Source organism: Castanea sativa, chromosome 1 (genome assembly GCF_040712315.1).
Source record: "Castanea sativa cultivar Marrone di Chiusa Pesio chromosome 1, ASM4071231v1".
NCBI lineage: Eukaryota > Viridiplantae > Streptophyta > Magnoliopsida > Fagales > Fagaceae > Castanea > Castanea sativa.
The window spans coordinates 3,867,227-3,891,639 of record NC_134013.1 but is presented as its reverse complement, the minus strand read 5'-3'; the positions used below and the strand labels follow the sequence as shown (position 1 = coordinate 3,891,639).

The 24,413-nt window shown below is 32.9% G+C and overlaps 2 protein-coding genes across 2 annotated transcripts; one reads left to right on the top strand and one right to left on the bottom strand.

The window, feature by feature from the left end:
- The first annotated feature begins 11,839 nt into the window (after nt 1–11,839).
- LOC142640599 (uncharacterized) lies at nt 11,840–14,627 on the top strand. Its single transcript, XM_075814774.1, has 2 exons — nt 11,840–12,902; nt 13,756–14,627. Exons 1-2 carry the CDS (start codon nt 11,990–11,992, stop codon nt 14,244–14,246), a joined length of 1,404 nt encoding a protein of 467 aa, XP_075670889.1. The 5' UTR covers nt 11,840–11,989; the 3' UTR covers nt 14,247–14,627.
- Nucleotides 14,628–18,890: 4,263 nt separating this feature from the next.
- On the bottom strand, nt 18,891–22,133 carry LOC142616361 (SUMO-conjugating enzyme SCE1-like). Its single transcript, XM_075789235.1, has 5 exons — nt 21,807–22,133; nt 21,610–21,693; nt 19,480–19,632; nt 19,256–19,369; nt 18,891–19,158 (listed from the first exon to the last, which is right to left on the bottom strand). Exons 1-5 carry the CDS (start codon nt 21,873–21,875, stop codon nt 19,096–19,098), a joined length of 483 nt encoding a protein of 160 aa, XP_075645350.1. The 5' UTR covers nt 21,876–22,133; the 3' UTR covers nt 18,891–19,095.
- Between the last annotated feature and the right edge of the window lie 2,280 nt (nt 22,134–24,413).

The window sequence follows — 24,413 nt, the reverse complement described above, 5'->3', positions numbered from 1 at the left end:
ACCTAACCTTTCATATTGCTTGGTCCCAACTCCCAAGCATTATCTTGGCCTAATTTTGGTAAAGAAAAAGTTTATTTCCAAATTGATTTAGAGGAATTTTTTCTTTAACCCATTATATGGCCGTTGAAAAAATCATCTATGTTAGTTCCTTCACCATTTTATTCAATCAAACATTACCATGAACTTAATCATGCATATTATTTTATATTTGAGGTTTAATTTTTGTTAGATATTATTCTTCTAGTTGGAATTAGGGTAAATCCTTAAATCGATTTAGGGATTTTGTGTTATTGTTGATTTTTTTTCCCATTGATCATCAAAGGATGGAATTGAGGACCGAAATTGAAGATTTGAAGAATCAAATCATCAAAATAGCAACTAGTTAACAAATTATTAGAGATTATATATTCTAGGGTTAGGGTTTATACTAAAATGGGTGCAACCACAATGATACCTTCAACACCTGTATATAGAGAAAAACTTTAACATTGATAGTGTAAAGAAGTAGAGTCACTGAAACATTTACCATTTGAAAGAAATAGATACTGGTGAACAAAGAGTAGATGAAAACAATATCTTCAGAAACTAAGTAGGATTAAAAAATGAAAATTATTACTAAATTGCTTCAGACATACAAAGTTTTTAAACAAATCAAGCCATATAGGTCCCAAGTTCAAGTGAAACAGTTATTTTTGGCATTTTTGGGAAGTAACAATGGGGCAAAAAAAAACCCTTTCTTTATCTTAGATTTAGGCTTCTTATAAACTTCCTTTTACTCTTTTTCTAACAAAGACAGCACCACCTTAACAAAAAACAATTCCCATGAATCAAAATTCCTAAGCAAATGTAAATATCCCCATAAGCAGAGCACTCAACAATAAAAGAATAGGACTGCTATATTAATAGAAAATATTTTCCTCAAAGTGAAAGCTTATCTGTAAAAATTCAGTGAACCCTTCACATTGAAGATAAGATTCAAAATAACTTTCAGTAAGGATGGAAAGTTTTCTATTAGATTTTTTACCTTGTACTTCCTAAGTGATGGAAAGTTTGGTTGAGGGAAATGGTGACGACGGGGTTGAGGGAGAGGCCGTGGATGTTGAGAGAGTGGTGGAGGCCCAATCGGGGTTGAGAGAATGGAGCGTTAGGGAGAGTGACGGAGAGAGCTAGGCTGAAGTGAGAGAGAGGAGAGAAAAGTTTTAGTGAAATTCAAAAATGGGAAGTTGAAATGAAATCTTGAGTGAGCACATGGATTGCTAGCGTGTCCTGGTGAGGTGTCAAAATAAGAAGTCGTTAGATTAAATGAACGGCTGGGATTTGTGCAATTGCACATCATGCAATACCCTAGGTATTGCACGGGATCTCAATCCCTCTCTATCCCAGAATCCTTATCAAATGTTCTCCTTTTACAAGTTGGGAAAGATTTGATAATACAACTTGATGTGCCACCAATCCATGTTGCATAGAAAATCTCATTATTACAATTAATGCCCTCATACATACCCACTTTGGAGCAGCCAATACATGCAAAGTACCAATCTTTGACACATTTGGAGGATATGAGAATGGGTTTCTCAATGGTGGGTTCATTTGGTTCTCAGATTTGGGTGAGAAATTCTCATCAAAGGAAGTTAAAGTTTGAATCTTTTAGTCACAGAAGGAAACATATCCTAGATTTCAACTTCTCAAAGCTTCGGTCTCATCCGGCAAAGATTTTGTTGAGCAAGCGTGATGCATTTGAATTTAAGGAGAGAACCAGCCCAAATGAGGTAAACCCACTTTTACTTTTCATTTTTTCTCTGGTTTTTTTTGGAGTACTTGTTATTCTGCAAGTGCGAATTCATTCATTTTTAGTAGGACAACAAACCAAATTGAGGTTAACGCACTTTGTAATTTCCTCTTTATTTTTTCTCTTTTGGGGGTTTTATCTGAGCTACTAGAATATATAATCTCTAATAATTTGTTAACTATTTACAACCTCCTCATGCCTTCTGTCCTCTTGCCTTTTTTGCCTCCTTTCTCGCCATGGGGCCTCGAAGGAATTTGGGCTCACAATCTATTTGTATAGTGGGCTTTTGGATTTCCTACCACGGGTGGCGTTATGCTCGGCAGGCCCGTATACTGAGCCTCCTTCCTTTCCTCACTATCTCTTCCCTCTCTTCCTTGGGGAGAATCGATATCCTTCTCTCTCTCGTCTTTTCTCCCTCAAATTGCCAACCCATTGACTAAATATTCCCTGCCTATTTATAGTCAAACTTAGTGGAACGGTCATGATTACTCCCCTGATGGGTGAAGGAAGGGGTCCAATACTACTACCCATAAGTGGGGGTTTAGTTGGGAGTGGGAAGAAGTGAGAGTGGCATTGGAACTGACTCCACCGCTAGGTTTGATGCTCGGCAGGGGCGTTCCCTAGGCAATGGAAGGGAGGTCTAATACCGTTTCATCTAAGTGGATGTTTGGTGGCGGGAATGAGAGAATGATAGTGGCGTTGGGACCAACCCCATATGTAAGTTCTGTGCTCGGCAGGACATGTCACAGGCTGCTTCGAGCACTCCGAGCTCGAACCTCTTGGATGGCGCGCGCGTTACTATGTGTGATCAACGCGAGACTCTTATAAGGGTTAGTCTTCACGGGCCTTAGGGCGATTGGGCTTGACAGGGAGTAGGGCCCGTACAATTATAATTATAATTATGATGTGGCTTATTTTACGTACATTTAATTCTACTAGTGATGTATACGCAGTGTAGTAAAGGATGCAGTGGTGGTAGTGGTGGTGGTTATGGAAGTTTTACATCCCACAGGACACGGAATATTGCTCTTGCCTATGGTGCCCAAGACATGGTGCTGTTAATCATATCTTGAATCTGACTCTTATTATGATTTATAGTGTTGGGATGCAAACTCTCTGTGCAATTTGGTTCACTTGATAAGTTACTCTTTTCTTTTACATTCATTTAAAATATGCTTACTGTATCATTTATTATTTGCGCTAGCATAATTTAGTATCGATCCATATAGTTACAGTTTAATTATATTGATAATTCATTCATCACAAATTTATTCTTCCTCTAAAGCAATGAACATAAACTAAATAATAGACTTGTAACTTAACCATGATTTAGCTTTGACTTGAACACAAATGGTATGGTTTACTCTCACGTCACAAGCTTTGATTTTCCTTAGAAGTTAATGCATTACAGACTTGCAGCTAACAATTTGATGATTATTCTGAACTGAGCCGCCAGCATAAACTGTCCCTTATTAAGGTAATTCAAAAATTATTATAAATATATGTTTAACTTTCGCATGGGGCAGTGTTATTGGATAATTTTATGATGATATATTTGCTTGACTTATGGTTCAATTTTAATACTGTACTCAGGAACTGACCTATTTGACAATAATTAAGTTCACGTTCGTGACAATTCTAACTCATATTTATTTGGTCAGAATGTTCCTTACTCGTGCCTTTTTTTTGTTTGTCCAGAATATTCATTTTCAAATCTGTCTATTAATATATGTGGACTGAGAGTCTTAAGGCACGTAAATCAGGTTTTATTTAATTTGATTGGGATCCAAAATTGGTGAGCCGGAGAGCTTGGAAATTTTTTTGGGCCATAATTTATAGATTTGAGACTTGAGAGGATGTTGTTTCATAAAATTAAGATATGGACTTTATTTATATATGAAATGTAAACCGTGTGCGAAACTGTCATGCATCCCACTAATGCATGAGTCACTGCTATTGCCTCTTGGAGACCAGAACCTTTGTTTATTGAACAACTTGAAGGTTGTTTAACATAAAAAGAAGTATAATGTTATGGAGGAGAGATGTTCTCTTGCCATGAGCGCATAGTTTGCAACTTCGAAAGTGCAATTGAAAGAAGGTATAGAGGAAACATGCAGGAAAAAATGGCATGATAAATGATGCCAAAGAAGGTAAGACCAAACTTTCATCAAAACAGAAAAGTTTAGCAGTTTATTAAAATTTATTATAAAAAAAAATAACGACTCTATTTGTATTTCTTGAAATAGTTCTTTAAATTTCTTTAAACTTTAATCATAGAATTTCACTTAGACTAATAGCAAACTATGTTAATAATTGTACTTAGACTAAGGGCTAGTGACATGGCAACTCGGATTAGTGACATGTTAGGTCAACAAGGGCGCAAAAAGCCCCATCGTTGAGCCTCGACAAATAGTCATCTCTTTCTCCATATGGAAGTTCTTTCATACTTACCTACCCTCATTGAAGTTCAGTGTACCATTGAGCTAAGGGGGTAAATTAAATGGGATAATCACCAAAGCAGGTATGAAAAAAATAACCTTAGCATTACATCTTTTTTTCCTCTCTACGTAAAGTCTCTGTAAGTGCACAATTGCACCTGGCCCCAAGAACAGTTACGGGCTCAGGCCCAATGAGCCTTAAACAATACGATTTGTAGAGCGTGAGTTTGAAACCCAGGTTAGAAGTGTTTGAGGATTAAATGACAAGCCAAAGATGGTAAACACTTGAAAACAACAATGAATATTGTAAATCAACCTGCTCGGACGTAAGCCGAGAACTGTTCTTATATTATTTTTCTCTCTTTTTTCTCTTTCTTTTAGGTTACAAAGAAGGGGGGATCCCCTATTTTTGTTCTAGGTTGCTCCTTAAATACTCTTCTTTTTTATGCTTTGTACACGTGTTGCCCCAAACTCCCCCTTAGCCTAGATATTTCTTTTCTCAGTGCCTTTGAATAGTAACCAGAAGTTTCCCTTCCACTGTTCAGGTGTCATTTCCCCATTAATGCGGCCAGGGTGGTAGGTGCAGGGTCTTTAATGTGGAGGTGACAGCCTTTATCCTTGGTGTTTCTCTTACATCGGTGCTTCCAGGACATTCAAGGGTTTACCCCTTTTATCCACTGGTTTTAACCATGTCATTGCCTAACGTTTATCATGAAATCCCAGGTTCTCCGGTGTCCGTCCGAAGAGAAATTCACCCTCGGCTGGATCCTCGGATCCTCGGCGTATGGGCCGACCCGTAGTACTAACAAGTTCTAAACTCAAGAGCAGGTCGGCCTTCTTTAGCACGGCCCAAAGACCCATATCTCCATCAGGGTCTTTTTACTCCCCACAGTCTCTTTAAATTTTTTTTTTTTAGGGGAAAAGTCTCTTTACTGACTTAAGTATTCAAGAATTTCCCTTTAAATGGGATAATTACCAAAGCAGGTATGCATACATAAATTCTCTTAAAATTTTATTTTTGAGGGGAAATGTCTCTTTACTGACTTTAAGTATTGGAGAATTTCCCTCCTACCCAATGCGACTAGACTCCCACCTTATAATATGTCATATGATAAAAGCACATCATATGATGTATAATCCTTACTTTAAGTTATATAATGTAAACACAACTTGTGACACCACGTTTATCCACATTGCTTAAGAAAGTGTGTTGTGTATAGTATAACTTGCCCCACCCTTCCTTAAAAGTTACCATGACTTTTAAGTGGAGTTGTGGTGTACATTTATGTTATAACCTCTTTCCGCCTCCCTTGTGTGTGCGTTTGTTTCTCCAAAAAAAAAACGTTTATTATTAATGTAATGAGTTGTTGTAAATTATTACAATATAAGATAACAAATTATTTCTATATTTCTATATTTCTGAAGCTTTTGGTGTTACGATTTTTAATTGGGCAGTATTTTAAATTTCTTGAAAACTTTTGGCTATAGAGTTTGACTTAGAATACAAAAAGATTGTCCACATAAAATAGAGTGAAAAAGTTAAGAGTGTCCATTTACAATGAGTAGAATGCAACTTTTTTAAGTCTTTATTTGGTTACTAGCATTATGTCTGTGTGATGCATGGCTTAATCAAAATTTATATTTAATTTTTTTTATTAATTTACTTAAATTAATTAATAAAAACAAATGAATATTTTACTTTTAAGTTATATAATGATTGCATGTTGTGTGAGACTAAAGTATCATAAAATGCATATATATATTGGGTTCAAGTTATATCTGGTGTAACTCTAAGTAATGTTACATCACTCAATATTTTTTAATTGGATGCAAATTTTGACAAATCTACCATTAGATTACATTATCTTTGTATATTCTCCATGCTTGCAAAATTTTAAGGTGATCAAAGATTAATAGCCATGTCATCAATCAATTTTTAAAATTCAATTTTTTGTAGTTTAAAATAATGCATAAAATATGAGTTTATAGATCAAATGGTAAATAACATCCAATTGACATGAAAATTGGCATGATTCTCAAGAACATAAAGAACATGTAATTTAACGGTGGGATTTTCAAAATATGAATTCTATAACAAGTTATTGGGTAGTGTAACATTGTTTGGAATTACACTATGTGTAAACTTGAACCCAATCTTATATATATATATACTAGCATTATGCTCGTGTGATGCACGGCTTAATCAAAATTCATATGTAAATAATTTTTTTATCATTTTACTTAAAATAAATAATAAAAATAAATGAATATTTTACTTTTAAGTTAAATAATGAATGCATGTTGTGAGAGACTAATGTATCATAATATATATGTGTGTGTATATATATATATATATTTGATTGAAAAATGGTAGAGGTACTTAAAATATATATATATATATATATATATAATGATTTTCAATGATATATTGAATTTTATGGCTCAATTAATCACATATATTTAAATGGAAAACCCTTGAATTCAATAGTTAAAAACTATCCAAAACAATAATTGAAATCATGTTTAAATGAAACATCAATTCAATAATTGAGAAAAATCTAAATTATTAAATATTTAAAAATTTGAAGTAGAAAGAGACTCACATGAGAATTTAATTTTTGTCCTTAAAAGCATTGAAGAAGGCATTGAAACTTGAGTGAGTTTCACCCTACCAAGTTTAAGTCAAGTGTGTTGCACGCTACATGTGTGTGTATATGTATGAAAACTAATCTGAATTTAAAATTTATTATAGAAAAAAGGTAGTATAGTCTCACCCTTGTCTAGCTAATTCTTGTTATAATCCATTTGTATAGTGTGTGTATATGCATGAAAAATTATTTGAATTTAATATTTATTGTAGAAAAGAGGGGGTGTAGTCTTACCCCTATCTAGTTAATTTTTGTTATAATCCCCTTATTTTGCAAGGAGAGAGAGAAATGCTTCTTTTGAAAAAAAAAAAAAAAGAGTCAGTGTATAATATATAGTAACTAATATATTAATCTTTGGAAGTGGTATCTCATACGGATTAGTATTTCAATTGTGGGCTTTGGAAGTTAGAAGATAGCGCATAGTAGTTAATAATTAGAAAATTATTTTGAAATTTTTTTAAACCAATCCCTGAAAAAAGTTTTAGTAGAGTTTAAATCATGTTAATAAATTATCTCCCTATTCAATTTTTTTTAATCATGTTAATAAAAAGTTACTGATAAAACTATTATTATTAAACATTTTTTAGACTTATCCATTTAGCTTTGTTGTCAAATTTATATAAACTCTTTTATTTCTTTTTATTTCTTTTTTTCTGAAGAATATAACACAACCAAAAACCTATAAACAAAAATATACATTCAATATAAAAAATATAATCAAACTTATTTATGATTTAAAATTAAGAAATTAACACAAATTATAAATTAAGATATAAATTTAGAACCTATTTGTTTTTTTATCACTTTGAGAGATGAAAGTGTGAGTATGTAACTAAAACCTAAATCAATTATTGTAGAAGAGAATAAATGAGTACAAAGTTCAATATTATGAATTGGGTTAAAACATATGTGAGAAGTTTTTATTAATTTTTTTGAAGTTAAAGAAAAATAGCTTAAACAAAATGAAAAAATAATAATGAAGAAAGAATGCATACCTGTCATGGGATTTATGCATTCACATATTGGAATAAACTTCACTTCAAAAAGGATATATATATACATATATATATATATATATATATATATATATATATATATATATATTACTGGAGTAATATATAGGTAGAATTTTATTTGATATAGAATTTAAATCCTATTGGAATTAAGATTTCTAATCAATCTGTTTGTTTCTGTCTCATAAATCCCATAAAAGTGGAATTCATATGAATAGAAAGAAAAAAAAAACATTTTTTTATGGAAAAAAAGAAACTGTAGGAGGAATGAATTTTTCCCCAATCAGGTATTGTTCGCTTTAGGAATGGGCTGAGGACCGATGCCACCTTCACAGATTTGTCCAATCCCACATCAAGGAGAGACACTTCCCACCGTTGCTTTATAAGTATTGAGCCTAAGGAAGGGTGTACCAATCATGTGTAGTACTACAAGTGAGCAAGTCTCAAAAAATGCACTTGGTGCTACACATGATTGCACTCCAGTCTTCATTGGGGGAAGGTGGGGTTTACCCCCTTAAACCCAAAAGGCGCCTTTTTATGGGAGAAACGAATCTTTTTCTAATCAAGTATTGTTTGCTTTGGTAATGGGCCGAGGACCGATGCCACCCTCACGGATTTGTCCAATCCCACATCGAGGAGAGACGCCTCCCACCCTTGCCTTATAAGCATTGAGCCTGGATTTGTCCAATCCCACATTGAGGAGAGACGCCTCCCACCCTTGCCTTATAAGCATTGAGCCTAAGGAAGGGTGTACCAATCATGTGTAGTACTACAAGTGAGCAAGTCTCAAAAACTGCACTTGGAGCTACGCATGATTGCACTCCAGTCTTCACTGGGGGAATGTGGGGTTTACCCCTTAAACCCAAAAGGCACCTTTTGTGGGAGGAACGAATCATTCCCCAATTAGGTATTGTCCACTTCGGGAATGGGTCGAGGACCAATGCCACCTTCAAGGATTTGTCCAATCCCATATTGGGGAGAGACGCCTTCCACCCTTGCCTTATAAACATTGAGCCTAAGGAAGGGTGTACCAATCACAATAACTAAATTTGTTCCAAAATTTTTAAATAAATTATTAAGTATTGAAATGTCATCAGTCATGTGTGAATTTGCATTGTATTCAATTATATAAGAAAATAAATAAATTTACTTGTCACAACAAAAAATTATAGTATGTGCCGACGCAACCTCCACGTTTAATGACATGTAATTGCCTTTATCCGTTTACCAATGAACAAATAAAGGCTTTTAGGCAACTCTACAGCCAATAATTCCTTGTGAGGATTCTGTCTGCAAAATGAGGAACACATAAAAATGAATGAGCTCTTACTTAGATGGTTTTGCCTGGTGATTCTGCCATCAAATCCTTTAATATTTGCAGAGATGATAATCCCTCAATGGTGACTTTTTACCTTTTGCTCTTTTTTCACTTTCTCTTTTGCTTTGTTTAAAAGTCATTTTAACTGTTAGGAGGGGATGGAGGGTCATTATTTCCGAATTGACTTACTTTATTAATCCATGGACATCTTTTTGTCATTCATCTTATCTGGTTTTAGTGGTGCATTTTGGTTGTTCCTAAACAACATGGATGGCATTAATTGTTACTGCATTGGGTACAAGTATAGAATATTAAGGCATTGAATAAGTTCCTTTTCAATTTCAGCCATTCATATCTCCATAACCATAGTTTGGTTTTCTTTAATCTCATCATTACTCACATATGACAAAAATTGAAACCTATACCTGAAACACCAGTGCTTCACCATTATATTAGGACAAATATGGAATCTTGTTTTTGTTGTGACCCATTTTTCTTTTGCATTTCTGCATAATTAAGAATCCTTTTTCTTTTGGTTTTATCTTTAAAATGATATGCTCCTTGATTTATGGCAATTATCAATCAAATTATGATACAGACTTTTCTTTCTCAACTACTACCAATACAAGGGCTGAATGGAGCATTTTAATTGTATATATTATTTCTATTATGATTATGGTAATGGGATGATTGTTAATTATTTAGATGATTACTCTTTCTATTTTTTATTCCATACTTGATGATGAAAGATAAGAATTAAGTAACCAACTATGGTGGGCTATAGTTGAATTGCTCTTTTGAAATCTGAGTTGGCATGGATGCATCATATCCAATGACTAGGACCCCAGTATGTTTTTTTAGTAAAATAAAGATTAAGTATATTTTATTTGTAAGAATTTGTACGCAGAAAACTTCCACTTTCTTTCCTAGTTTTATTCAGTCTCTGGAAGTTCCTTTTCTAATAATTAGTGCTTCAATCCTGACACAAAAAATCAGTTCATTCCAACTTAGATAGATGGAGACTGCCACAATAAAGAAAAATCAGAACAAGTACATAGGTTGAATAAAAAATATTTGATCCAAATAGTTATTAATATAAAAAGAGAGGGGGTAGAGGGAGAGGAAGGAAAGAAAGAAAAGTTAGACTCTCTATGTTTGAATGTCCATATGCAATGGATCCTTCTAATAATGTTGCATAAAAAAAACACATGTTAAGTCATTGCTTTAGTAAAGTTATCACTACAGGTTAAATTGGATAGTTATAAATAAACCCAAGTCACTAATTTATACCTTTAAATAGCCTTATTGTGAACAAGATGAAGCAACTATACATGTCATTGTTTTATCCACTTCTCAATTCTCAGTTCTCACTCAACTTGGCTTGTCTGACCAGAGTTAATCTCTAATAAGACAAATCTCTTATATGGAATATATTTTGTAGATGTTTTATTTAAAAGATAAAGTGGACTCGTTTCAAATGTCTCTAATTCATTGAAATGTTAAATGTTGATATTTTCTTGATTCATCCTAAATGCCCCTTTTTACTTCATGTTACAAATTTACAATTGCTTTATTTTCTACTTAAGGGTTTTGAACTTTGATTATTAGGCCGTCTATTATAAAACTAAAACACATATCAAAGTGTCGCATTATTTAAAACCGATATATCATGTTAAATTTAATAAATAAAATCTTAACAATGAAATGGAGAGGATTTCGTGGGATAAACTATGACGAAGGAACATAAATTAATTCCTAATAATAGACTTTACCAGTTTAATTAATTGGAAGTTTAGAACTGCCTACATGATATTCACTCATTGACTTATAATCTAGATGATTTTTATTATTTTTGAGAAGAACCTGGGTGATTAGTATCTCTGTTGCAAATCATACTTTCTCACGTTACATGTGACCAACAATAAAGGTAATTAGCATTTGATTATGGTCAGTGAGACAAATAACTACCAGCACATACAACAAAAAGATTTCACGTTCCTCTGTTTTTCCAACATCTCTCTTCTTTTCACTTTTTAACAGCCTCCCTCTTTGCCGGCTTGAAGGTATTCCAAATGGTCTCATTGTCCCCTCATCAAACCCAACTGTCAGACAATAAAATAGGAAAGAAAAAAACAACATGAAAAGCCCCCAATTCGAATTTGACATTTTAGATTCTAGAATTGCTTATATATGAAACAAAAATATCCCAATTCGAATTGGTCTCTCTTACCCTTGAATCTCTTACTCGATATGTTTGGAAACCGCTTATTTTGCTAAAGTTAAAATTTTTTTTTTGCTGAAAGTACTATAAATAAATATAAAAATTAACTGAAATAATATAATAGGATTTATGAATCGTATCAAAAAATACAATAACACCTCTAAATAATAGCAAAAATATCTGCATCCAAAACGCACGCTACAAATGAATCAAAAAACGCGTATTATAAATGAGGCAAGTCTGTCGGTTAAGTATCACATAAAAAAGAATTAGACCCAATAAAAAGTCTTCTATTGTATTGAAAAACATTAATGCCATATTTCTTCAATCACAAAATTGCTATATCATCTTTGCCATTGACACCTTTACCATTTTCTCACACCACGCTCTCCTGCCTTTCTTGAATCGGTCCTAGTCCACGCATGCCTGTCTCTTAAACTTTTCATTCCCACGAAAATTCTCCAAATTCCTCTCTTCTTATCTAATCCAAACTAGTACCATTCAAAGCCTAAGAGAAGGACTAAAAAAGAGAAAAAAAAATTGGAGGAGCTAAAGTTGAGAGATGCTTGGATGGATACGAGTTACAGTGGTGGCTTTGTCCATCGTAGTTCTTACTTCCCTTCTTGTTCTTTTGGTTTGGAGGTGGTATCGTTGCAGACAACGTAAAGAAGTTGTAGATACGTTAGGAGTTCCGAGTTTTCGAGCTACTGGGAATGGGAATAATGTTTCAAGAGCTAGTGTTCATCATCAACCTGATAATTCAGAAGCTAGAAGAAGAGGGAATCATGTTTTTCAACGTGGGGTTTCGGTGAAACCTTTGTTCAGTTGGGGTGATAATCCATCACTCATTACCGATGCTGTTGAGAATGGATGGTCTCAATTTGCTTTCATGGACAACAACACATCAACAAGATCAACAACGCTGTTGGGTTTATGCACTGTTGGTGATCAAAGGAATGAAACTGAGGCTGAAATAAGCTGGGAAGTTTGTCCAGGATCAGTGGAATACATGCAAAAGATAAGGTTCAATTCAGGGTTAAAGAGAGTGAGTCTAAGCCAACCTTCCACAACTGCTACAACTGTAATTAGAACAGCTTTGCCTTTACCAGGTCCTTCTTTGGGAAATAATATTGCTTTTCCTCAAGAAGCTTATTTTGAAATCACAATTTTGTTTTCTCATGACGATGAAAAAGAATCGGTAGGCAAGGCCAAAGAAGGTGAGAAGACTAAACTTATACAAGAGAATTTGAATACAAAAGCTAATTATTCAGAATCTTTAGTCCATGTTACAAGCAGTAGTCGTAGATTTAACAAGTTTGAAGAGTTGAAGGTTGACATTGAAGAAAGTGGTAGAGGCAGCGAAGCAGTGAAGCTGTCTTTGGGGCTCACTGCAGGAGGCTCTCTTCCATCAAAAGTTCCAGGCAGCTATCCAGGAAGCATTGGATTCAACTCCAATGGTTCTGTCTATCTTGAAGGTAAATTTTACTTTCTTGGTCTATGTTTGGTATTAAAGTACAGTAACAGAACTATAAGAAATATATAATTTTATTATTATACCATTCATCTTTTATTTTTCTTTGTTCGTAATAGGATAAAATCTATATTTCGCCTTCATTTCATTAAAGGAATGAGTATTCTTCCCATTGAAGTAAATTAACGTTCCTTTCTAACCATTCCATTTTTTCCTACTTAATTCTCAAACAGAAAAATAAATAAAATTTTCTTGAAAATCCCTTTCAATTCATTTTATTCCTTTGTCCTCTCCCAAACAAGCCTAATTTGTTGAACTTGCAGTTACAATATTTCAGAAAGAATACAACAAGGTTTTTGGGAATGTTCATGGATAGTGAACATAATAGCAATTCACTATTAGCGATTAATTTGTTATCTCACTGCATTAGAAATGGGAAAGTGGCCACCCACCAAGGAATACCTTAGACCTAAAATGTCAACATATAGAAAGGTCCACTATATGACATGGTCACATGATAATAGATTATATAAAATGGAATAATTGATGCTGATTTTTCTAATCTTGGACCCACCTTATTGTGCCAACATTTTTCGTGTATATGAAGTAGTTTTTGAGCTGCTGACCAAAAAAAAGAAGGTTCCATTCATATTATTGCTATATTATTTTCTTGCCTAAATTTCTGAAATTAACAGTAATTCTTGTTTCTTTAGTCACTTTGCTATCTGACTTTTCTTTTAGAGAATACTTTAATAAGTTTAGTCGGTAATAGATTATCAATGGTCTCAGAAGCTTGAGCCGTAAAAAAAGAGTGAATTTAATCATTTAATTATTATTCTAACAGTTTCTTTTTTCAGGAATCAAACTTGTGTTCGAATCCGAAGAAGGAGAATGGGGAAGAACAGATAAGGTGATTGGTTGTGGGTTTCATCCTAAGCAGAAGAAAGTGTTTTTCACAGTAGATTCAGAGCTGGTCCATGTAGTCCATTGCAAGTCTGAGGAATTTGGGACTCCATTATATCCAATTCTAGCAGCAAACACTGATATTTTGGTTCTTGTTAATATGGGCCAAAGTGCCTTCAAATATGGGCCTGCAAATGCACAGAGGACACCAAATCCTTGCTTCATTCACCCTCCTCTAAATTCTCCAGCTAGTGGTATGGAATATGAAGACAGCACAGATCTTTTCTCAATGACATTTGACTCAAATTACTTTAATGCATACACAATCAGAGGCAGTCAAAATGGAACTAGTAAACATACAAAAGATTCTGACCAGGAGGGTGAGGTTGAACTTTTTGAGATTGTCTTAGAAGAAAGTGGAAGACCCTCAGATGCAATGCAGTGACAAGGAGACACATTGGGTTTTGGTGCATTAGATTATAGATGCGTTGATTTTGTTAGTCACATGGGATTGCAGAATATATATGATCAGTTCCAAAGAGAACAAAATCAACTTAAGTTGGAGTTTGACATTTTGCTGTTCATCGTCAAATAAGATCTTATGCAACCTCAAGTGGCCTCAAGTGGCTTGCTCATTTCCAGAGAAATTGCAGATAAATAACACAGCTTCATAGACTGCGGACACTTTTGTTTTGTTATTTTCTGTATTCAATTTTTTTTTTCCCTACAATTCTTTTCTTGTGAATATCAAGATACTATTGTTTATTCAAGTTGTAATTTTTGCCTTATCACCAATATGCTAATCGAAAAGAGATAGTGATTGTATTGATGGTGCAGTGATATACAAGTACTTTTATGAGTTTAGGTCCCTCTTCAATTCATTGGTTAACTTGTTAGGAAGATGACACCTTGAGACAACTCTACTCGAGGTCACTTAAATAAAAACTTAGACTTATGAGTTTAGGTCCAATTATGTTAAATTAGTTCTTCAACTTATTTACCATATGGGGCTTTCGCTCACATGTGTATACCCAACACTTTCCTGAATTTTTTTTTTCTTTTGGTGTCTAGTCTGTTTGGATCCATATGAACCATGTTACCTTTCAACACTATGAGATTGATCAAAACCTTCATTCTCAATGTCTGAGAAATGTTGCTGAGTTATGTTGTATTGTGACCTATCAAAAGCCAATTCCCTGGAATAAATGGATAAAACCAACTAGTCAAACTCAATTCTTATGCTTCTTCATCAGTTACCTGGGGTTAGCAATAGGTATGAGGTTATACCAGAGCTATTGGTGTTACTACTAGTGCTCTGGCAGAGTTATGGTCTCTCAGATGAGCTTCAATTGGCCTTTCAGATGGAGATCATAGCAATAGAAATTGAAATTGATGCCAAAGTGGTGGTTAATTTTGTGGAAAAATCAAAATACTAACAATAGGCAACATTGTGCTATCTATCATTGATGACAGGTGTTTACTTATGTTTTGAGGAGGAAAAGTGCAACACGTTTATGTGAAGTAAAAAATTGTGTAGATACCCTTGCAAGAGTTGATGCACCCAATTAGAGGACTTTAATATTCATGATGTCCCGCATGATGCCATTTTGCCATTTGCTTCTGATTTTTCTAATATGTTCTCAGAAGTTTGAATGTTCTGTAACCAGTACTCTTTCTGTTAAGTTTTTTTTTTTTTTTTTTTTTTTTTTGAGAAAGCTCTCTGTTACGTTTGTTGAAAGGAAATCTTTATTATCCATTATTTGCACATTGGCATTGATTATTGCACACTCTTAAGTGTATAATTTTTCGTACAATATCCATATTATGTGTTGAATGTGGATATACTTAAAAAAAATATATGGACAGCGAGTGTAAAATTATAAATATTATGTGTACAGAGTGTATAAGTATTTAAAAAGATTTTCCTCTTACACATAAAGAAGGGAGAGAATTGTGATTCACAAATGAGAATGAAAAAAATAAATAAATAAAGCATTTACGTGTCTAAACTTTTTGCTAGAAATAGAATAGTCCAGAGATATAGATAAAAATCATAAAATGATAATTAAGATGTTTCAATTCAATCTTTGACGCCTGCATGTTTCAAAATCATGCGGTTTGACTACAAAATGAAATCCAAAGGGGAGACTTGGTGCATGCATCGACTCCAAATTCAATGTTTACTCCTATAGATGATCACAAATTCAACCTTTGTTTATAACTTTGCCACGGTTGACGAAAGCACTCTCAACGACATATAGGAGTAATTTTTCATTTCTTTTGCTAAGTATGATACCTTTGCACCCTAGCAAATCAAATAAATAACTTTGTGCATTTTTTGTTTTACTAAATCTTTTATTTATTACTGAGACTAAGAGTCTTGTAGTTCCATTGTTTGACATGTTTTAGTATTTATTTATGGGTTATGTCAATAGCACCGCAAGGTGCCCGTTAACATCTTTTTAAACTTTTTTGTGACAACTTTTTTATCTTTTTTGCAACTTTATGTTATTTTCTTAGCTTTATAAGTACTTTTATGTCTTTTTCTTTCATTTATCTCATTTTTTTATTATATAAGACTTACATTAGAAAAACCTTAACAAGCACCACACGGTACTCGTTAACATTTCTCTTTATTTGTTATTTTTTATTAGTTGACAGTTACAATTGGGAAGAGAGAATTTGAATCCTGAACGTCTCAATTAAAAACATCCGGAGGCGTTAGTTGAACTATAAAACCCCTAACAACATCTTTTAATTTTATACCATAGAATCGCGGGTTTCAAATTTCAAATCCAATGAGATTTGAAACCAAGCTCAGCTTCTTCAGGAGGTTTAGTAAATTGGAATAATCTTGTGCTAGCTATCCCAGAGTATTTTTCATGCTCCCTCTAGTAATATATAGTTATATACTGTACTAATTATATACAGAATGAAGTGAAGCACCAATTTATCTGGTCTTTATTTTTTTTCTTTTTTCTCTTTTAAAGAAAATTTCTGTAGTTGATTTCCATTAATTATTGCTCGTTTGACATAGGAATATTGAAAGTTTGACTTAAAAGCGAAATGAATAGTCATTGACAGACATTGAATTAATCGGCCACATGTACTTACACTAAGAAAATAATTATAAATCAGAAAACAAAGATTTTGGAAATCATCAGCAAGAAAACTAAGATGCGGAATTAATTGATAATTTAAACATTATAGGAAAACACGTACTTGTACAAGGAAAGTTATGGAGAAAAAAAAAATGGTAAATATAGATCTTGGAAATTAGCAAGTCATTAGGAATTTTTTGAGAAAGAGTCATTAGCAATTGTCTTTATTTTAAATGAAATTATAATGTGTTATATAAAATAATTTGATTATCGGATATATAGCATTAACATAGAGAGAAAGAGAAACAAACTAATTTGAAATTTAGTATCTTTAAAAGGAATAGTATAAACAAATTTTTATTCTTGTATATGTTTGAAATTATTTTATGTTGTTTCTAATATTATATTTTTCGTGTATTCATAATAAGGAAATGCAGTATATAGTATATAGTAAGTTTATAAATAAGTCAAAAAATTGTTTATAATTTATTGATAACAAACATAATCCAAATTATATATATATATATATATATATAATTTTTAACAATAAAAAAAGTTAAATAATCTAATTTTTATAAGTTCATAAAAAATCATTCTATATATTTAACTTGATAATATAATTTCAATTAGAATTTAATTAGTAGTTATTAACATACATATGCGAATGAGTAAAAAAAGCTTAAACATGTAATCTTATTTGATGATAAGCATAATTTTCAAAAGTAAAATTATATGAACAATCTTGAAAATTTTTGAAAATCTTGGCTCCACTCATTTCCAACCCTAGTAAAGAGGGTGAATACAAAAGTATGAGTATTGGAACTTGGAAGTAGAGGCAAGTGATGCTTCAAAAAGTGGTCCAAATTTGTTTTGATGAAGAGACGCCAACAACTAGTAGTGGTATGATTTCATCCAATAGAAATGAGAAGGCTCATGAGAAATTGGTCTTGCCTAGTCCAAGAAGGGCATACCAGAGTTGGGGTTGAAACATTGTTGACACAAACTGCGGATAGAGGGCATGTGTTGGAACCATCAATGAAACCAAGAAGATCATGACCTTTAAGATAGGGAAGTAATTGGGTTTTTCCAGTAGAGAGAATTAATGTTGGTATGATTGATGGATAGGGCATGATGAGCATATGACAAGGAAGAGAAGACGTTGGGTAAGGGAGGTGGTGGAGCTAATAGTAGAAGAAGGTGAAGAAGAAGATGAAAAGAAGTGGAGATGCCACAAAGGAGAATGCATATATATATACACGATGCATGAAATAATTATTCTATCTTATACCAACTTGACTGCATTGATCGAGGAGCTTAGGAGTTTTCATCACTAGTGAATAATTAAATTATGTGAATGAATGGTGCAATGAATGAATGAAATGCATCGTAGAATATCTTCTCAAAAAAATAAATAATAAATCACAGAATAATTTCAGCATATATTGATTCTTTTATGGACGAGCCAACAGCTAAAGCTTGGCAGATATATCTATATTAGTTCATCCCAAACACAATTTGACTGAACATATTACAAAATAATTATATGATTATTTTTTGTCAAATTAAATAGAAGAAAATTATCAACTTATTTTGGAGAGAACCTTTTCAACATAGATTAAGAAATTTTGTATTAAATTCTATAATCCTCACCCACATTTATCCCTCTTTTCAGTACTTATTATCTTATATCGCAAGTGCAACACCACCCCTTTTACAGCTCCTGCATATCATTCACATGTACTCACCTTAAACATCCTCAAACTTGATCCGTCCCTGGAACATCATAGCTCCTCATATTCAATTACTGCATAAGACTACCAAAAGAAAATAACAAAAATATTCCACAACAGTAACCATCTTGCCCTTTATAATTGGGTTATGCTAAGGACCACTTGCATAGCCATATCAAGAGAAGAATGGGATCTTGCAACAAGCACATTGCATAGCCATATCGAGAGATACCGTTTACTAAAAAAACGCTTGAAACAGGTAACGACAAATCCATACTTTATAAGTAACCATAAATACAACCATATTTTATTATATCCACAGTGAACATGGTAACGACAAATCCACTCCTAACAAATTTATAGCAAAACAACTAAAATCCTGCCAATGATGCGGTCCAATCTTAAAAGGGCTTTAAGCATAATAATGGACAAGTTAAATAATTTGACCACATCCATCAAAATGCTAAATGAGAGGGGGATACTGCTTGGCCTGCTGCCGCACCCTTCTCTTGTACTCAGTTGGTTCCTGCACAACAGGGCCAGAGAAGTATTGTTAATACCATTAACAAGACTTGGAAATTTAGACAAAGTCTAGGATTTAAGATGTGAGGGACTGCAAAAACCTGAATAAAGAGCTGGTAGCCATCAGTTTGTGCCGGATCAGCAGGGTTGGGTTGGTCTAGCAAGTCCTGAATGCCAACTAGAATCTGTTTTACAGTAATGGCTGGTCTCCACCCCTGCAAACAGTAACAAAAGGTCAAATAACAACTGCAATTTTTGATAATCAATCATGTACACTCAGACGCTCAATCTGCAAATCCATGTAATGGCAGTGTTGAGTACTTACACTGTCCTCATTGAGGATTGACAAACACACTGTCCCCGAGGGGTAGACATTTGGGTGGAAGAAACCTTGAGGAAACTTGCACTTTGGGGGTTTGCTAGGGTAATCCTCACTGAAGTGGAGCGTAAGTGGAAAGAAGCCACCATCCCAATCGGTCTGCAATGTTAAGAAGATAGATGCATTGCCATTAAATGAGGCACTGAATCAACGCAATTACACCAAAATGTTATATCAGCACTCCTACTTCCAACAAAATTCATCATCTAGACCCTAAAAGCTAAAAGAAAACATCTTTAATTGGAAACTTAGCATTTGACATAACCTGTAACTTCGTAAATATAGGAAAATTTTTAAATGAAATAACATTAAAAAATAAAGTTCTGATAACAACCATTACCGGGCAGTATTCAATGGAAACGTCTTCTCCCATACTCACCTCTAGTACCTCTGCAAAAAGCCCTCAAGTAACTTTCAATCATGTGATCAATAATCTCTAATAGTTCCATTACTTTGTTGAGGACCACCATGATGTCCATATTCCAAATTCACACGTCTTAATCAATATGCTATGACTTCTGAAACAGAGCCAGTCCCATTTCTACCCTGACTCACTCAAATTCCCAACCACCCAATCTAGGGTTACTTTGGAAACCCTTCAGATTCTGACAGTGCCAATGTAAATGAATCATAAATCGTATCTAAAGAAAAATGGAGTCAAAAAATTAGTCTCCATTATCATCAAACCAACAAATCCTTATTGAATTATTTAGGCCATCTTTGCAATTTCTTCTTTGCAAATCAACTCTTTCCAAAAGCATTGATTTTGCCACATCAGAGATCATCACATTATCTATAACTGCCTCAATCCATGACCTTTTATCCTTTTGCAAGCCAAATAACATAAAGCACATCACTCCTTCGTCGTTGTTCTGTGCAGTTATTAGTCTTTGTTCCACAAGATCAATCCACTAACCCCACTCTTTTGTGATCATGTCAAACATGTAAATAAAATTAAGAATTATAAAGGAAAGAATAGTTGGTGAAAGTACAAAAGCTAAGTCAACCAGAGAACAAAATTCCAATCTTGTATCATTAACTTTTGATTTTTTTTTTTTTTTTTTTAAATCAATCAGTAATTATTAATATAACCAGCCAGAACAACAAAGGAATTTTACAGCCCATTCAGCATACCATAATTTGCAATATCTGGGATATCTGTCAAACTTGCAAAGTTCCCAAATCACACTACTTGTCTTTAAGTTACATGATCTCAAATGGATAACATAAGCACACTTCAAAGAGGACCTTCTGGATGGATAGCTTTATGTTAACAATACATGCTTAATACAATTGTGCATTTTGAAGGTGCAAATAAACAGTATTTGAGATAATCCATGAACAAGTCAGCCATATTAAAACTTGCTTCTCCAAGTAATTCGAATTAAGGAGCACAACAAAGGACAATGTTGAAATTAACTGTGAAACACAATTTCCATAAAAGGGTGGGCGCATTAACATTGTCATTGCATCCTTATGCTACACCAAGAACAACATCAATTGTTTAAAAAAAAAAAAAGGAACTGATCTCAAAACCAAACCCCAACACGAACTCCGAACTTTTAGGCAGATAATTCAAGCAAAAAGGCGCTTTTACATTCATAGCTGAAATCCGCCACTGCTGAGCATAAGGCATCACTCCCATATCCACTGATAAAAACCATCTCCAAATCCAATTAAATTCAACCAAATTACACGTAAGGTATCATTCAATTGTCAATTGCTAGTAATCAAAAACTCCTCATCACATAAAATAAAAAAACAGCCGCCTCCATGTTATACAAAAGCATAAAATTCACATAACAAAAGTGCACATAATGAACAAAATCCATAGAGTAATAGTGACAAAAGTATAAAATTTAAATAAATTTTTTTTTTTTTTAAAAGCTCCTAAATCAAAACCCTAATGGCAATTTTTAAATTCGCTAGTTACAATCTTAATTAAATTTTTTTTTATAATCAACTATGGATCCTCAATAATCAGCGTCAATATCACATGTATAAACGAGAAAAAACTTCCAATCATAATTTTTATAAATTATATCAACAAAAAAAATAAAAAATAAAAGAACTGACCCCAGGTTTGCCAGGAATGATGCACTGCCAGACCATCAGATTAACGGAGCCATCAGTACAGGTCTCGGGCTTAGCCACAAAACCCTAATTAAATTTAAAAAAAAATACACAAAAAGTTAAGGAAGAAAAAAAAAATTGAAGGATTGAAAATAAATAAAAATAGAGAGAGAGAGTGAGAGAGAGAGAGTAATACGGACATGAGGGTGATTCTTACGCCAGGCTTTTCGTTCCTCAGCGAGACGGCCACGCGCGATTCCTCCCGACATTTTTTTTTTTTCTCTCTCTAAATATCTTCAAAAACTGGGTATGGGTTCTGGGGGAAGTTCTGAATTTCCAAGAATGGGACTCGCACGGCTCTAATCTAGTTTTTGGAACTTTCTGTCTTTACTTTAAGCTTTATAATCAATCACACATTTCACACTCACACAGAGTCCCAATATATTTATACTCTCCAATCCCCAAAATTTTTTTTTTCTTTTTCAAGGACCCAATTTTGTTTTTGGATTTTTTTTTTTTAGTGTTTCAAATGGCAAGTACACAGATATGGGTAAGTACACACGAATTTTCTCAATGATTTGATAAGTTGTAATATTCACGCTACATCATTTTCGTTTATTAAAAAAAATTTAATAATAATAATTATTGTTAGCCAACTGCAACATAATACAGCTAGGTCTCATCAATGGTTGAATAAGAAATTTGGGTTCAATCTTGTTTATATAAAAACCTAATTGATGTCTTAGTTTGATAATAAAGAGCTATTATCAAGAACGGACATCTCTATAAATATTATGAAATAAAGTTATATTAATATCATGAATGCTAGAGATACAAATTTTTTATAAAAAAATTTACAAAATACTGATGTGAGTGGTTATTGATAAATAAAAAAGTGATATTAATGGTAGATCTAGATAAAAACCAATAAAAAGCCGACTATATTAACGATTTATAAAAATATTGTAAAATAGTTTGTAACATTACTCATTAATGGCAATGCATCATTCAACATTTGTAAATAATAAATAAATAAAAGTTATGTCACTAGATTTATTGAAATATTTAAAAGACAAAATGTTTCTATTTTAATCATTTTGGTTAAAAAAAATTTTTTTTTATTAAAGGCTATTCCACCCAGGTAAGTGACATTATAAAAAATAATTTAAAAAAAAATAGTTTTTTTTCCATAAACAATTGTATCTTTTTTTTAAAAATTTAGTTGTATATATATTTTTTAATCAAAATAATTATTTGGTACAAAGAATATAAAATACAGATTTTTTTTTTCTTCTATTTGGCCAATTTTTAATGACTTTCATTTCAATTTCCTTTATTTTTTAAAGAAAATTATATTTTAAACCTTATAGTTTAGAAGTATTAAAATCATATAGTTCTAAAACTAAAAAATTAAATTATAATCCATTTAAATGAAATGCGTTGTCTTGGAATTTCAATCAACTTAGGGTCCGTTTGGATAGAGCTTATTGCTGAAAACTGAAAACTGAAAACTAAAAACACTGTACCAAAATAATTTTTAAATGTGTGAATAGTACTGTGGGACCCATTTTTAATAAAAAAAAATTCTGTAAAGTGAAGTTTGTGGGTCCCGTGAACAGTACACGGGACCCACAGATGTGCTTAAAAGTCAGCAAATGCGGTTACTGTTCATGAACAGTAGCATGAACAGTAACCGCTGTCCCCCCTGACCCGTGCATCAGCAGAAAAAAGAAAAAAAAAAAAAAAAAAACGCAGAATCGTGGACGCTGGACGCTGGCCACTGTATCCAAACTCAGCCTTAGGCTGAGTTTGGATACGGATGAAAAAAAGGGCGTCTGCGTTCAGCGTTTTTTTTTTTTTTTTTTCCCTTCTGCTTCATGCGTTTCATAGGAGAAGCGGCTACTGTTCATGCTACTGTGCATGAACAGTAGCCGATTTTGTTGACTTTCAGCAAATTTGTGGGTCTCGTGTACTGTTCACGGGACCCACAAACTTCACTTTTCAGATTTTTTAAAATTAAAAATGGGACCCACGGCACTATTCACACATTTAAAAATTATTTTAGTACAGTGTTTTCAGTTTTCAGTTTTCAGGAATAAGCTCTATCCAAACGGACCCTTAATTCATACTATTATTATACCCCGTTGCTTTCTTTTTTACTTGTTTGCCAATAATAATTTACCTGAATTTCTATACATAACCTTTCTACCCATAGCATCTTTCAATCAAATTATAAATAAATACTGTCATTATATTGTGATGTTTTCTTTTTCTTTTTCTTTTTTTAAAACTTATTTGCCAATAATAATTTACATGAATTTCTACACATAACCTTTGTATTCATTTTGTTTTTTTATCTTTGCTTTGGCAAGTAGATAAGAATGTTTTACTTTCCCCACACATGTTAGATTTTTTTTTCTTTTATTTCAATAAATCAATTATTACAATAAGTAGGGGAAACAGGATTTAAACATGTTTCTCTTTATAAAGAAGACCAAATAATATCACAAAATTATAAGGACCAATTAATGTCACAAACTTAGGAATTTACAAGACCAAGTAATGTCGAACTACAGGACTCTGAGCATAATATTTTTATTTCTTACACAATAAACTTCAAAAATTACATACATCTACAATGGTGAAATTGCAATAGCAGGAAATCCTCAAAAGTCATCCAATTCAATCAGTTTTTAGATCGTTTATTGTTTATCACTATTAAAAACATATATTTAGGGAGTTCTACGTATTCAAACTCCCGAGTGACAATTACCCCTCAAAATATTACTAATGAATTTTTGCACCAT